The sequence below is a fragment of the Schistocerca nitens genome, chromosome 4 (assembly GCF_023898315.1).
Source record: "Schistocerca nitens isolate TAMUIC-IGC-003100 chromosome 4, iqSchNite1.1, whole genome shotgun sequence".
NCBI classification, from domain to species: Eukaryota; Metazoa; Arthropoda; class Insecta; order Orthoptera; family Acrididae; genus Schistocerca; species Schistocerca nitens.
The window spans coordinates 28,280,551-28,295,202 of NC_064617.1; the positions used below are offsets into that span (position 1 = coordinate 28,280,551).

At 42.8% G+C, this 14,652-nt stretch overlaps 1 protein-coding gene across 1 annotated transcript in view; it reads right to left on the bottom strand.

Moving 5' to 3' along the window:
- LOC126251399 (collagen alpha-1(III) chain-like) overlaps positions 1-14,652 on the bottom strand; it is a 409,906-nt gene that overhangs the window by 71,425 nt on the left and 323,829 nt on the right. Inside the window, exons 10-11 of the mRNA XM_049951802.1 lie at positions 9,936-10,053; positions 1,931-2,017 (exon numbers count right to left, since the gene is read on the bottom strand). Coding sequence (XP_049807759.1) covers positions 1,931-2,017; positions 9,936-10,053 — 205 coding nt within the window. The remainder of the gene's footprint in view (positions 1-1,930; positions 2,018-9,935; positions 10,054-14,652) is intronic.

Below are 14,652 nucleotides of genomic sequence, written 5' to 3' on the forward strand. Positions count from 1 at the left end.
CGTCACTGTATGAAAATGGAAGCAGTAATGCAGTATAACATCGAGATGTACGTTTCAGCATATGAAAGGAACGTCATTGTTATTGCTATTCCTTCCTTAGTAATACAAAGAGCAATTATGTGCAAGAAGGTGAAATAATGTTAGTGAGATGTGGATACGGAGGAAGATGGCGAAGACACGCTGGAACGAAAGTGTCAATTACGGATAAGTATTACCAAGGGGTGGCCGGAAAAAGACTAATATTACACGATATTTTAAAAAGTAAGAAGAAATCGTTAGGACACCACCAGAAGACGCCAGTGACAGACGCTTCAGAAGATTGTGAAAGGAATTACAGTAAGAGAATTACAAAAAATGGTTCAAATGGCTCTGAGTACTATGGGACTTAACATCTGAGGTAGAACTACTTAAACCTAAGTATCCTAAGGACATCACACAGATCCATGCCCGAGGCAGGATTCGAACCTGCGACAGTAGCAGTCGCGCGGTTCCGGACTGAAGCGCCTAGAACCGGTCGGCCACAACTGCCGGGAGAATTACAGTAAGAGACGATTATAACATGATATGCATTGTACAAACCGGCAATAATTGCGGCATTCTACTGAAAGAACACGTTACAGCTAACGAAAATAATAGACGTGCAGTCGCTATGCATGTCATACACAGCACACTGATGTCCCTAAACATTTTCGATAAATCCTTCATAATGCAGAGAAAGATAAGTAAATTCTGAAAGAAATGAAAAATTTTAGTCATTTTAAATGTGAATGAGGTACATTTATCAACCTACAAAACTGAAATACCAAACTGTATCCCACAATTTTATTAGTACTCTGATTACGACTAATCAAAAACAAATTAGCAATTCTATTTGCAGTTTCCACACGGACATGTAGGATTAGGTACATAGTCTGGATACCAATGTAAATTTTAGAATAGTCGAATTTTCTATTTTGATACTTATTTAAATAATTTTATTTTTACTAGTTCTCTTTCTTCGCTATACGCACACGAACATACTCTCTCCCCGCCCCCACCAACACACACACACACACACACACACACACACACAGAGAGAGAGAGAGAGAGAGAAAGGGTGGCAGGAAGGGGGGGAGGGAAGGGGGTGGTGGAGAAAGACATCTGAAAGTCTTACAGCACCCTCACTTCTGTTCTTCGGTCACAGCACGTTGACGCATTAGGTGCACCAGCTAACTGTCAAAACATTAACAACAGTTAAATTTATACTCTCAAACGATTGTTATCTCTTAGTGTGAATACAATGCCATTTTTATGCGTATGGTAATGCAAGTGGCACCGAGGGTGCAGCAGAACTGGGGTATCTTACAGGGACCCTTATTCACTAAAGTGTTAATGATGAACATGCTCGTGACCACATCATAGGATGGCTCGAATTTCCTTTCAGACCATACTGTTCCTGGTCCTTAGCGGTCGTGTAGTGTGCTTCTCTACACGTCCGAACACCGGTTAATTTCGGTTCGAAAAACCGAAATTTATTGTGAAACAAAGAAAAAGCGTAAATACATAATAGCGTAAGTGGAAAATGCCGCCGGCCTTTGGTGGCCGAGCGGTTCTGCCGCTACAGTCTGGAACCGCGCGACCGCTACGGTCGCAGGTTCGAATCCTGCCTCGGGCATGGATGTGTGTGTTGTCCTTAGGTTAGTTAGGTTTAAGTAGTTCTAAGTTCTAGGGGACTTATGACCTCAGCAGTTGAGTCCCATAGTGCTCAGAGCCATTTGAACCATTTTTTTTTTTTTTTTAATGCCGCACTGATTTTGATATCCATTAAGTAGCGCAGCCGTTCAAACGGTTGTACCCGATCCGTCTATGCCTGAGAGCAACAATGATTTTGGACTGGGTAAGTGCACAGAAACAGGTTTGCAGGGGCGATAAACGAAGTGAACACACTTACCTGGAGCAACCTCGTTGAGGATGGGCAGCTCCGGCGTCGGGCCTGGAGGACCGGGTGGCCCTTCTCTCCCTGGAATCCCCGGATCACCTGCGACAGAGAGCACACTCACTCAACTGGGCAGAGCTGCAGCAGGAGAACCCACTAGGTAGCACTGGGGGTGACCCTGTAGCAGAGCAACGGAATCACTTTGTCCGCCTAGGAAGCAGCATTATAAAAGATTGGCCTAGACAAAGAAAATATCAGAAGTACGTCGATGTAAGGAAATGAAGCCGTCACTCAGCGAAACAGCTCTGTCACAATCAAACATAGACTTTAAACGGGGAAAAGTTTCCAGATCGTTTACGTCTGGAGCACAGAACTGTATGGTGATGGTGATATAATATTAATGAGATGGAAAAGGAAGAAGAAGAAACTGGAGTCGTTTAAAATGCGATTTTATAGAAGATATTAATAATACATGGGCAGATGGGGAACAAATTGGTGCTGGTTATACAACGGGGTGGTATAGCAGAGTTAAAAATAAGTGGGCAATATGGTAAAAAATGAAGAGTGAGTAGGAAGAACAGGTGAGGCAAGAACTCAACAGAATACAAAGGGGTAGCAGGAGGTATATAAAAACACAGGTGGTGGAGCAAATGTCAATAAAAACAAAAAAATATTGTCAACGATAAAAAATAATATTATTATGGATTCTGAATTTACAGCATGTGCAGAAATGAAAACATACGCTAGACGGATGTAAAGAGACGACGCACAGCGACAAACTAGCCTTAGATTACCAAAAAAACATCAACCTGACACATCACACCTTTTACAACTGAATTACTTTTATAAAGTCCTCATAAAGCTACATACCAGCTGCATATGGCCCATTCAGAGCAGACATGGATTCAATATCAAAAGGTAATTAAGGGATAAGCATTTAAAACTAGGAAAGTAGTTCTGGTGACAGAATGTGAATGATATCGATTATGAAGACGCTTTTGTATATCTGTGAAATCAAGGTCTGTTTTCTGGGTACCATTTAGTACCTTGTACTTCTCTGTAACATGTTCGGATCCTCCTTGCTATCAACAAGATGGTAGAAGTGTTGCTGCTCAACTATCACCTAGTCCGACCCTCCTGAAGTCATCAGAAGAGGTTAGCACAGGTGTTCGTAATGGTGCACTAGAGCCAAAATTGATCACACAGACAGTTTCGTCTACAGTCAGAGTGTACACAGTGGTCCTTGTTATCTCCAGAAAGATTGTGGAAACTTATGTTGCAATATAATCAGGGGTTTTAATGAGGAGTAATATCTCTGTGGCTACAGAAGATGACAAGGCATACAGGACAATCAAACACACCAGTGGATAGCGTCTTTCCAAGATTCGACACACAGTACTCACCGTGGCATAGCTGCAGAGCGCATCATTATGGGGCTGGCTTGTCACAACAAGGAGAGGTGTATAGTAAGAAGAGACATCCTTCGTCCAGTGTCTGGGAGTAAAGCTATAGAAATTTAATAATACGCACCATGACCTCCACTTGACAGTGATACACTAAGCAATGCCACAGGTCCTGATATCTTCTAAATGCACAGTTTTTTTTTTTTTTTTTTTTTTTTTTTTTTTTTTTTTTTTGCGTTCAAGTGTTATCATTATGAAGCTATGCCATTCAGTTTAAGTACATGTCTTTCTGTAGTCACACATGCCTTACATATCGTTCTCGTTCTTGGACCTTAGATGATGTTGTAACTACTATGCTGACTTGGTGTGATCACTGTAAAATACTGAATTAAATTTTTGAAGCTGTTGAAGCAGGAACGATGACATTAAAACCGAGAACATGGTGTTTCTCAAGAAGGAAAAAATAAATTTACCATATATCTTAACTACTCGTGGAACTGGTAAGGATCCTGAAAAATTAAAAACATATTAACAGTGGTCCAGCACCTGAGAAACGGAAAAAGTGCAGACTAGTTTAAAGATTGTGTGGTTTTGCGGAAAGTGTGTAAATGGGAAGCCTTTCAGTAACCCTAACTTGAATATTTTTGTACGAATAAACTGTGCTTTTATATAGACGGATGATTGCCTGTAAGCCTTTAGGTCCAAACACATGTTGGCAGAGAATAGCATGTTGTACTGTCCTGAATTATCTTAAGCTTTCCTTGTGAGTGCTAAAATCAGCTGTTACAATATGGGAGTAGAGATCCTACAACGAATAAATAATTCCAAAGAAAAAAATATATAAAATAATTGCGGTTATGGATAGGGCCTTGAACAAGTGATACAAAATTTTGGAAAAAGAAGCTTTGCAGTAGTACTTGGTTTTAAGAAACTTGGAAATTATTTGTGGATACACAATGTAGTCATAATATGTACAACAACTTCTAATATTTGCAAAATATTTCTGCCGTCTGTTTTCTAGATTGTCTCATTGCAGTCTCATTGAACTTTGCTCATGTAGTAGCTTAATTATGACTTTTATTAAATAAGACGTATTGATAATTATGAGGCCAATGTGTTGTCTAGGTTATGGCAAAATTTAATGGAATTATGTACAGAAAATAATGTAAACCGAAGCTTCGAGACGAATTATGGTACTCAAAAGATGTAAATGAGAAGAATAAGATTTAATACATATGCACAAGCATCAGCACCAGTAAGCAGAGATGTTTCTGAAATTAGTTTAAATCAATTTTTAGGGTAGATATAATTTTATACTTTCTTAAAAGCATGGTGTGTAGAAGTATGGATCTTAGCAGGGAAAATTAGAATGTGTGATATAGTCCCCAACTTGAAAATGAAATTATACATTTTTCAGTGTGCACCCCAAAAATGATCTGAGGAAATCTCAAGTTGACCGGTATTTGATAATGTGTTGAAAAAGATTACCAAACGGTTGAAATGCTGTGACACATGCCAGAGGACTAAAATGATAATCACCACGAATAAAATACACTAAAAGTGAACGGTACCCTGGAATTGTGTCCCGTGACCTGAGAAATTTTGTGTGTCTACTAGCTGTACTTGGCTGCGCCTTACTTTGGCTCAGTCTGCTTACACAGAAAATAAATAAAAGAGAAAGCAAAGGCTTGTAATATGTATGGGAATTGGATAAACATCCTAATCTCCTTCTCTCCCCTGACCACGTCCATCTCACCCTACCCTTTTCTTTACCCATAGTCTCCTACTTCCCCTGTCTCTGACAGTCCCCTCTCTCTCTCCACCTCCACCTGCCCCCTCTCTGTCCATCTCCTCCTTCCCATTTTTCTCCCACCCCTCTGTCCATCTCATCTTTCCCCCTCTCTTTCATCTTGAGTCTTGTTTATTGTCATTGCCAATTTAGATTCACTCATATTATTCTAATCACAAACCAATAAGCTACAAAAAAACCAACATTCATGTTTGGTAATAACACTTCACACTATATATCACATGACGTTTCAGTAGATTCATTGGACCAAATAGTTCGAAATTAGAAGGTGTGAGACTTGGCCTGTACAGCTGTTGAGAAGACTTGCGTGAGGTCTTGCGTGGTCGTGGAAAAGAAGGTCGTTTCCATACTTGTGGCGACCAACAGGCTAAAGTCGTTTCTTCAATTTCCTGGTTTGGCACAGTACACTTCAGAGTTAATCGTCGCACCATGAGAATGGAAATCAAACAAAATAACCCTTTCAGTCCCAGAAGAGCGTAACCTTGACTTTACTGACTTAGGATTGGCTTGGAACATTTTCACCGGTGAAAAGGCAGTGTGGCCCCACCACATATGTTGTCGTTTTGTTTCTAGTTCGAAGTGACGAACCCACGGTTCATCAGCTGTGACGACGATCGATAAACAATTGTCACCATCAGCATTATAAAGTACAAGAAATTCCGCACATCTGGTCCGTTGTTGCTCTTTGTGGTCTTCCGTTAGTCAGCTAGGATGAAAGACTCGCCGTGCATTTGTTCACTGCCAAGTACCCGTAGACATTGTGAAAGCTTCCTGAAGATCTTCGATAGTTTTGTTTTCTACCACGAGAAAATCAACATAAGCTGTGTGCTTGGAATGCATTACGGACGCCATTCTGTAGGCTACCTATGGCGCCACCAGCAGTCGGAGCTTCAGGAAACCTCAGTGACTGACGCAGGAATGTACCACGCTGTCCGACAACAAATTCCGCATTTTTTTTTTTTCAATTCAAAATTCGCCGAAAAAACACATGTTGCATTACTTATTGAACACCCTACGTACTTCTGCATATTATGAGAGAGTTGTTTTGTAATACCTACATGCATGAGTTAGGTAGATTGTGCAGAACATCGAGTATGTGGAAAATTTGCATCTGATTTTGAAAATATATTGAGTTCATTAATGTATGAATACACATAATTAAAACATACATTTTAGGGGATTAAGTGCAAAAGTTTATTGGAAGAAGTTACGAACTTTGCACCTAGCAAAGAAAGAAATAAAATGGTCATAAAGCATTATTGGCTGGGATGTTCCATCTGGTACTGTTCAGCCAGCCGAGGCAACTCTTCCTATTTATCACCACGCTGGCGTGTTGCCTGTTGATGAAGAGGAGATGGAATGATTAGGGCAACACAAATACGTAGTCCACGAGTGAAGGAAATCACCGGCTTGGCCATAATTCGAAACTGGTAGCCTGCAATCTTGGTAGCAACGCTGATGAGTAGACCACGACTTGTGGACACCTGCTACAGAAAGAATAGACAAATAGAGGACGAATACTTGAGTAGAAGGACATAAGCCAGGTTCATCTACCATGATGGGCATCTTGAGACTGCAGAAATAAAACAGGTGATTTCGTCACAGCAAACGCAATGTAGTGCAAAACAATGTAGTGCAATCAGACATAAAACTTCAAAATTACAACATGAATATAACCCTTCTTTTCAATTTAGTGGCACTCTTCACATGAACGCATAGTGCTCGATTTATCCAAAATCTAGAAAATCCTTAGGAATAAGGAACATTATGGATTTAACAGCATATTTTCCCAGAAGCAGACTGAAAATAGGTAGTTCAGTTTACAACAATACGATTGAACTCATGATATTAGGTAAAACGTGAGATATATTATGTTAGTAAACCAAATGAAGCATCTACTCTGTTTTTATTAACGTATATTAAAAATATTTCTGTTTTCACCTGTAAAAATACTAAAACATCTCATACATATCTAAGGCTTGTAGATATCAACTGCACTGAAAGAAATTATGGACACACTGAGAAAACCAGTGCAAAGAAACAGAAGGTTTGAAAAATGAATGAAATGATGATAAGGCAGGAGAACATCATGAGTGAGATCTGCATGAAATGAGGACCCTAAACCACAGAGATTTGGTTCGGAGAAGTTCTTCAAGTAACCGATTTCTAAGAGTTCGTTGTGTCACTGCAGTGCCAAGTGGTGCTCAAATTGTTGCTACAGATGCAGTAATGCAGTACCACGCGCCAGAGCCATATGACGAACATGATGGTCTTCCATCTTGGTAGTGCTACGTGGCCGCCTGGAGCACGGTGTTTTTGTGGCCGCACGTTCTCCCGACCACAAAACATGTACAGGGGCTACAGTCCCGCCAACTCGTTTTGCAGAATCGCAAAACGAACATCCAGATTATCATAGCTCTATTGCACGACATTGTTCAAAATCAGTGAGGAGCTGATAATGTCGTCTTTGGCGCTCTAAAGGCATGTCAACCCACCATGTCCATCTCAAAGGTAACTATCATCCACGAGTGTTACATAGTTTATGGCAAGCAACACCTCAATAAGCCGTATCCTAAATTGAGTCCCGACCTCATTGCCAACCGGATCGCAGACCTCACAAGGGCAAAGAGAGACAAGAATCATACCAGAGCAGTAAAATGTAAACTTTATAACCTCAAGCGCAGTGCCCCAAGAAACGAGCTGCTTTCCAGGCCGTTCTCCATAGCGGAAGTAGAAAGTGCTGTCAAGCAACTGAACGTCGGTAAGGCTGCTGGCCCCGACAACATCTACAATTAATTTATTAAGAACATGGGCCCACACTGCATACGCTGGCTCACTTCGCTCTTCACTTACATACTCAATGAGGACAAACTTCCCAGACAATTCAAACTGTCGAAAGTTATAGCCACTCTCAAACCTGGCAAGCCTGAAGACATCCCTGAAAGCTACCGCCCTATAGCACTGCTCAGTTGTACATTCAAACTTTTGGATCGAGTCCTCCTAACCAGAATAGCACCGTTCGTCGAGGCTGCTACCCCTCCTGAACAAGCTGGCTTCAGACAAGGACGCAGCTGCACCGACCACGTTCTTGCCCTAACTAGCCATACTGAAGCAGGTTTTCAAGGCCATCTGAAATCAACAGCTGTCTTCATCGACGTTACAGCCGCGCAGGACACTGTCTGGCGACAGGGAGCGATCTACAAGCTGCTGCAAGTTGTACCAAGTCGAGAAATTGTGGATCTAATATCCAGCATGCTTAGTGGAGGGCAATTTGAAGTGTTTCTAGGCAGCTCTAAAAGCCACAAACGGAAACTAAATAATGGACTACCACAGGGACCTGTTCAATTTATACATTAATAATTTACCAACCACAATATCAACTTAATTCATCTATGCTGATGACATCGCACTGGCAGCACAGAGCAGTAATTTCGAAGATGGTGAATGAATTCTTACGGAGGACCTGGAGAAGATGTCAACTTTCTTTAAGACCTGGAGATTGACCCAAAGCACATCAAAAACTGAAGTCTCTTGTTTCCATCCAGCGAATCATGCTGTGAACTACAAACCAAGAGCTCTGCTCAATGGACAAACGTTGAGGTACAATCCTTTCCCAAAATATCTCGGAATCACTCTAGATAGAACCCTGAGCTACAAAGAGCACATCAGCAGGCTTTCTCATAAAGTTGCTGCAACGAACAACATACTACATAAGCTCAGTGGTACCACCTGGGGAACCTCTGCTGACTGTCTGCGTTTAACTGGCATCAGTCTTGTGTACTCTGCTGCCGAGTACTGTGCACCTGTCTGGTTGGAAAGTGTACGTGTTAAGAAGACAGACACAAAACTTAACGACACAATGCGCTGCATTACTAGTTCCATCAAATCAACCCCATGATGCCACTGGTTACCTGTACTGAGTCACATCCCTCCACCTCACTTAAGGCGGAAACAAGCTCTACCGAGGGAGGCCAAGAAAATCTCGGCATCACCTTCTCTACCACTGCAACAAGAATTCTGTCATCCGCCACAGCAACGATTGCGATCAAGAAGACCAGCAAGTGTTACTGCAGGATAACTCATCGCGGATGTTTTTGATCTAAATGAGCCCATCACCTTCATCCCACAAAGAAGCCAGAGGGTTTTCACCTACCGAGGAAACTTTGGTGCCGCCTCAACAGGTTAATGACTGGACATGGTTGTTGTAGCTACTTCAGGTACAAATGGGGTTGGATCAGTTCACCAATGTGTGAATGTAATCAAGAAGAGCAGACAATTGAACATGTAGTCCAACGCTGCCCGCTTCCTTCATACCCTGGAATTCCCGATGACTTGTTCACTCTCACACCCAGCTTAATTAACTGGTTGAAAAACACGGACTTTAAGGTTTAATCTTGTCTTATATCATATGTAAAATCATTTGCCTTATATCTGTATATGTATATTGTATAAAATCACCATACGATTAAATAAATAAACAGAGTTTATTTAAAGCAAGCTTGATTTGTATCCTCATAGTGGCACTACCACTGTCACTCTTATGCGGGTGGTGCGAAATTTGACTAGACATAATTCACATACTGAAACAGGCCTCACTGTCAACGTAAATTTCGCTCTACACTAAGCGCCTGTACTTCCCTTTACACGAACCACATGAAACAGTACTTTCCATGTTCTACCTGAAGGGACACGGACAGTAGTGTTACAGAAAGGATGCATCGGTTTCAGTCATTTCCCTTGCCTTCAGCCGGCACACGTCCTAGACAGATTACGAGTGCACTGTGTTAAGGAGGGATAAGCAACTTACCTTTGAGGCCCTTGTCGCCGTCCCTGCCGTCGGTTCCGGGCACGCCGGGCGCGCCATCTAGTCCCGGAGGCCCTTGGCTGCCCTTCGGTCCAGGGACTCCCGGCAGACCCGGAGGACCCTGCCGGACAAACCACACGGGTGTCACGGAAGTGCGCGTGACCACTTGCCGAAACTCTCCAGGGAGCTGGCAGAGTGTGTATCTGTTGCACTTAAGGGAACTGTGTGTAACTAATAGATATACACTCCTGGAAATGGAAAAAAGAACACATTGACACCGGTGTGTCAGACCCACCATACTTGCTCCGGACACTGCGAGAGGGCTGTACAAGCAATGATCACACGCACGGCACAGCGGACACACCAGGAACCGCGGTGTTGGCCGTCGAATGGCGCTAGCTGCGCAGCATTTGTGCACCGCCGCCGTCAGTGTCAGCCAGTTTGCCGTGGCATACGGAGCTCCATCGCAGTCTTTAACACTGGTAGCATGCCGCGACAGCGTGGACGTGAACCGTATGTGCAGTTGACGAACTTTGAGCGAGGGCGAATAGTGGGCATGTGGGAGGCCGGGTGGACGTACCGCCGAATTGCTCAACACGTGGGGCGTGAGGTCTCCACAGTACATCGATGTCGCCAGTGGTCGGCGGAAGGTGCACGTGCCCGTCGACCTGGGACCGGACGCAGCGACGCACGGATGCACGCCAAGACCGTAGGATCCTACGCAGTGCCGTAGGGGACCGCACCGCCACTTCCCAGCAAATTAGGGACACTGTTGCTCCTGGGGTATCGGCGAGGACCATTCGCAACCGTCTCCATGAAGCTGGGCTACGGTCCCGCACACCGTTAGGCCGTCTTCCGCTCACGCCCCAACATCGTGCAGCCCGCCTCCAGTGGTGTCGCGACAGGCGTGAATGGAGGGACGAATGGAGACGTGTCGTCTTCAGCGATGAGAGTCGCTTCTGCCTTGGTGCCAATGATGGTCGTATGCGTGTTTGGCGCCGTGCAGGTGAGCGCCACAATCAGGACTGCATACGACCGAGGCACACAGGGCCAACACCCGGCATCATGGTGTGGGGAGCGATCTCCTACACTGGCCGTACACCACTGGTGATCGTCGAGGGGATACTGAATAGTGCACGGTACATCCAAACCGTCATCGAACCCATCGTTCTACCATTCCTAGACCGGCAAGGGAACGTGCTGTTCCAACAGGACAATGCACGTCCGCATGTATCCCGTGCCACCCAACGTGCTCTAGAAGGTGTACGTCAACTACCCTGGCCAGCAAGATCTCCGGATCTGTCCCCCATTGAGCATGTTTGGGACTGGATGAAGCGTCGTCTCACGCGGTCTGCACGTCCAGCACGAACGTTGGTCCAACTGAGGCGCCAGGTGGAAATGGCATGGCAAGCCGTTCCACAGGACTACATCCAGCATCTCTACGATCGTCTCCATGGGAGAATAGCAGCCTGCATTGCTGCGAAAGGTGGATATACACTGTACCAGTGCCGACATTGTGCATGCTCTGTTGCCTGTGTCTATGTGCCTGTGGTTCTGTCAGTGTGATCATGTGATGTATCTGACCCCAGGAATGTGTCAATAAAGTTTCCCCTTCCTCGGACAATGAATTCACGGTGTTCTTATTTCAATTCCCAGGAGTGCAATTAAAGTAAATTAGTACCACAAACTGGAAGTATAACAAATCTCTCATTAGGTAAACAGTTTGCCTAAAGTGTGCTTAACAAAGTACATCCCACAACCCCACAAAGTGTCGTATTACTGTGGGGCTTACAAATCGCACATAAAGTCTATTGAAAACATAACGAGAAATTTTTTTCGATTTCTTTTCTTCGAAATAATACTTTTTATTCGTCTATATTAATGTTCCGCTCTTCAAGAGAGTCGCCATTACTTATCACACACTTATGCCAGAGATTTTCCAATCCACGAAACAATTCTGCAAACTGATCTTTAGTATAGCTTCTTGCTCTCTCAGCGACGCGTCTTTATCTATTCTACACTTGCAAAACGACAGCCATTCAAGGTTTTCTTTATTTTTTTAGGACTGAAAAGAGTCACGTGGTGCTGTGTCTGACGAATACGGAGGGCGGGATAATCATTACGTTCTGAGTTTTGGTCAAAATTCACGAACTAGCGACGGAGTGTGAGCAGCTCCATTCTCGTAGTGCAAATGTTGTAACATACATCGCCACAGACGAACGGACTGCTTCATGTTAACTCCGTTGAACTTGTAGGTAGTGCTTCTTATCGATCGTTTCGCCATTTGGCGAGAACTCACGGTGATCAGTGCCGTTAAAATCATAGAACGCAGACAGCATAACCTTCACATTGGCCGCATTTTCTGAGCTTTCTTCGGTCGTGGCGACCCAAAATGTTTGCACAGTGACGACTGATCTTCCATCGTATCACATTTCGGAACATATTTTACTGCCCTAGGTTCCATGCCCTAACTGCCCAAAAACCTCATGACAACAGTTACCTGATCTGACAGCACCATCAGCGATTTCTCTGATGGTGATCGTTCACAATCATTTCTTTCACGTAATCCGCGATTTTATTGGTTGTCGATGTGATGAGGCATCCAGGCCGCTCAGCACAACGCTTATACCACTCGCAAACACTTGTTTTACTCGTATGTTTCACACCAAAAGCAATACTTAACCCTTCTAAAACTTTGCTGCACTTTATTCTTAAATCAAAATTTAATACGCTGTTATTTGTAACTAGGCTACCTATGGGGTTTCGAAAAATACCCGCACCCAAACGTACAAGGCGTGTAGAAAAAGAACATACGTCACTGGACAGACAGTGTCTCCAACTTTTGATTCCTAGTAACACGCTTTGGCGTACTTGCACTACGGTGCAGGAGTGTCAGAACGTGGAGACATCCCCCGGCCCGCTACGTCACATAGAAGCAACCGCGCCCGCAGATAGGCAACACAGCGAACAGGTTTTGGAAATGGGCTGGGCCGCTCTCGCTCGTTCCCAGCCCCATCGTGTCTGTGGCTTCAGTGAATTTCACACACATATTTGCCGCGCCGCTCACGGTGCCAATGTTGAACACCTATAACGTGAGTTAAGAGCCTTCAGAGGTGCTCAGTAAACTGATATGTATCTACCCTCTGTATTCCTTACAGTCATGAATAATTCTGGTAACATTCTTCAATCAACTTTCCTACAAAATAAAGGACTGCCGATTCTACCAAAACACATGTAGACTAAACATTCGATGAGGCTAATTTTGCACAGATATGAAATAGTTTTAACTGCATCAGTAACTTTTAGTAACAGCTATTGACTCAAGACTTATCGACAGCGTACTGCCATCAGGCACACACGTTACTTGTACTTTGTACATTGCATTAATGCAAAGAATAATGAGTATTATTTGTGGGGGTGTCAGTAAGGTTAACCCTCCACAGAAAGATACATTTACTTTAGTGTGTACCTTAACTGAGTCGTATGTTTGTATCATTTTGCTAGCGTATTTACTTATATTTTTGCTGGAAATTTATCTGAGTGCAACTCAGAGCACAGAAATGAATACACTCTACTCCGTTAACACTTTTACATCTAGATGTTTACAGCAGTCCAGAGACTCTTACGTGCTAAGATGAACTTAATGCAGCCGTAAAGGTAGTAGAGACTATGAAGACAATCTTTTGAATAAACGCACTTTTATGTCACAGTACGAACTCATTGATATGATTATTTGATAATTTTACTTTATACAGTAATGTCAAGACATCTCTTTTTATTATTATTGAAACAGGCATTCCACTTTGGAGAAATGTTTGAAGAAATTTAGGTTGGTCCGTTATAACTTATCGTTTAGCAACCTGTTCCAATGTATTGTGCCATGAATAATAATTTCTACTTCTTGATAGAAGTGCATATGGTGTCCTTTACCCATTCTCATGTAATACCTAAAGATCATCTGCGATGTCATGGAAGGTGTTGCTAGTGCCCTTTACGTTGGCAGCTGTTATCCATTTAAGAGGATTACTAGTGTGGTAAGCACTTATGTTTTCATCTTATCTACTTCGTAATTCTCTTGCAGTCTCTCTAACATAGACGGTTTTTTCTGCAGTACACATTGTTTTGATATGATAGGTTGTGTGTGTTAATCTGTTCATGTGTTCATGTTGCGTTAGTGTGTGACTTGTAGTTTTTTTTGTCTGTAGTGAAAGTGAATAAAAAGAAAGGCTTCACGTTTCTGTGTAGCTAAAAATTACCGACTAATGGTAGAATTTACTTTGTACTATATCATAAATATGCTTGTATAAAAAAGATTCGATCTTCATTGTTTCTACTATATTGTCAACTGAAATTCGTTTATCTAAGCAGTTAAGGGTGTATGGAGCGATTTAGAACGCTAAATGTGAACGTGATACCGAAATATGATGTCTTTATTTTTGTGCTCTGTGTGAGAGACATACATTCCACCAAAAACTGTAAGTAAATACACTCGCGATATGATTTCGACATACAGCTCACTTAAGGCACACATTACAACTTTTTGTTATGATTTTACAAAAGCTCATACTTTGTAAAAGTAGGCACTAAACGTTAATGAAAGTCCTTTACTTTCAGAACACGTTTTGCTTGTGGCACGGTGTCAAATGAGCTGCTAAATTGATAACACATTATATTGCAAATGTGAACACATACAGGAACGTATTCATAGAGGCACAACGGT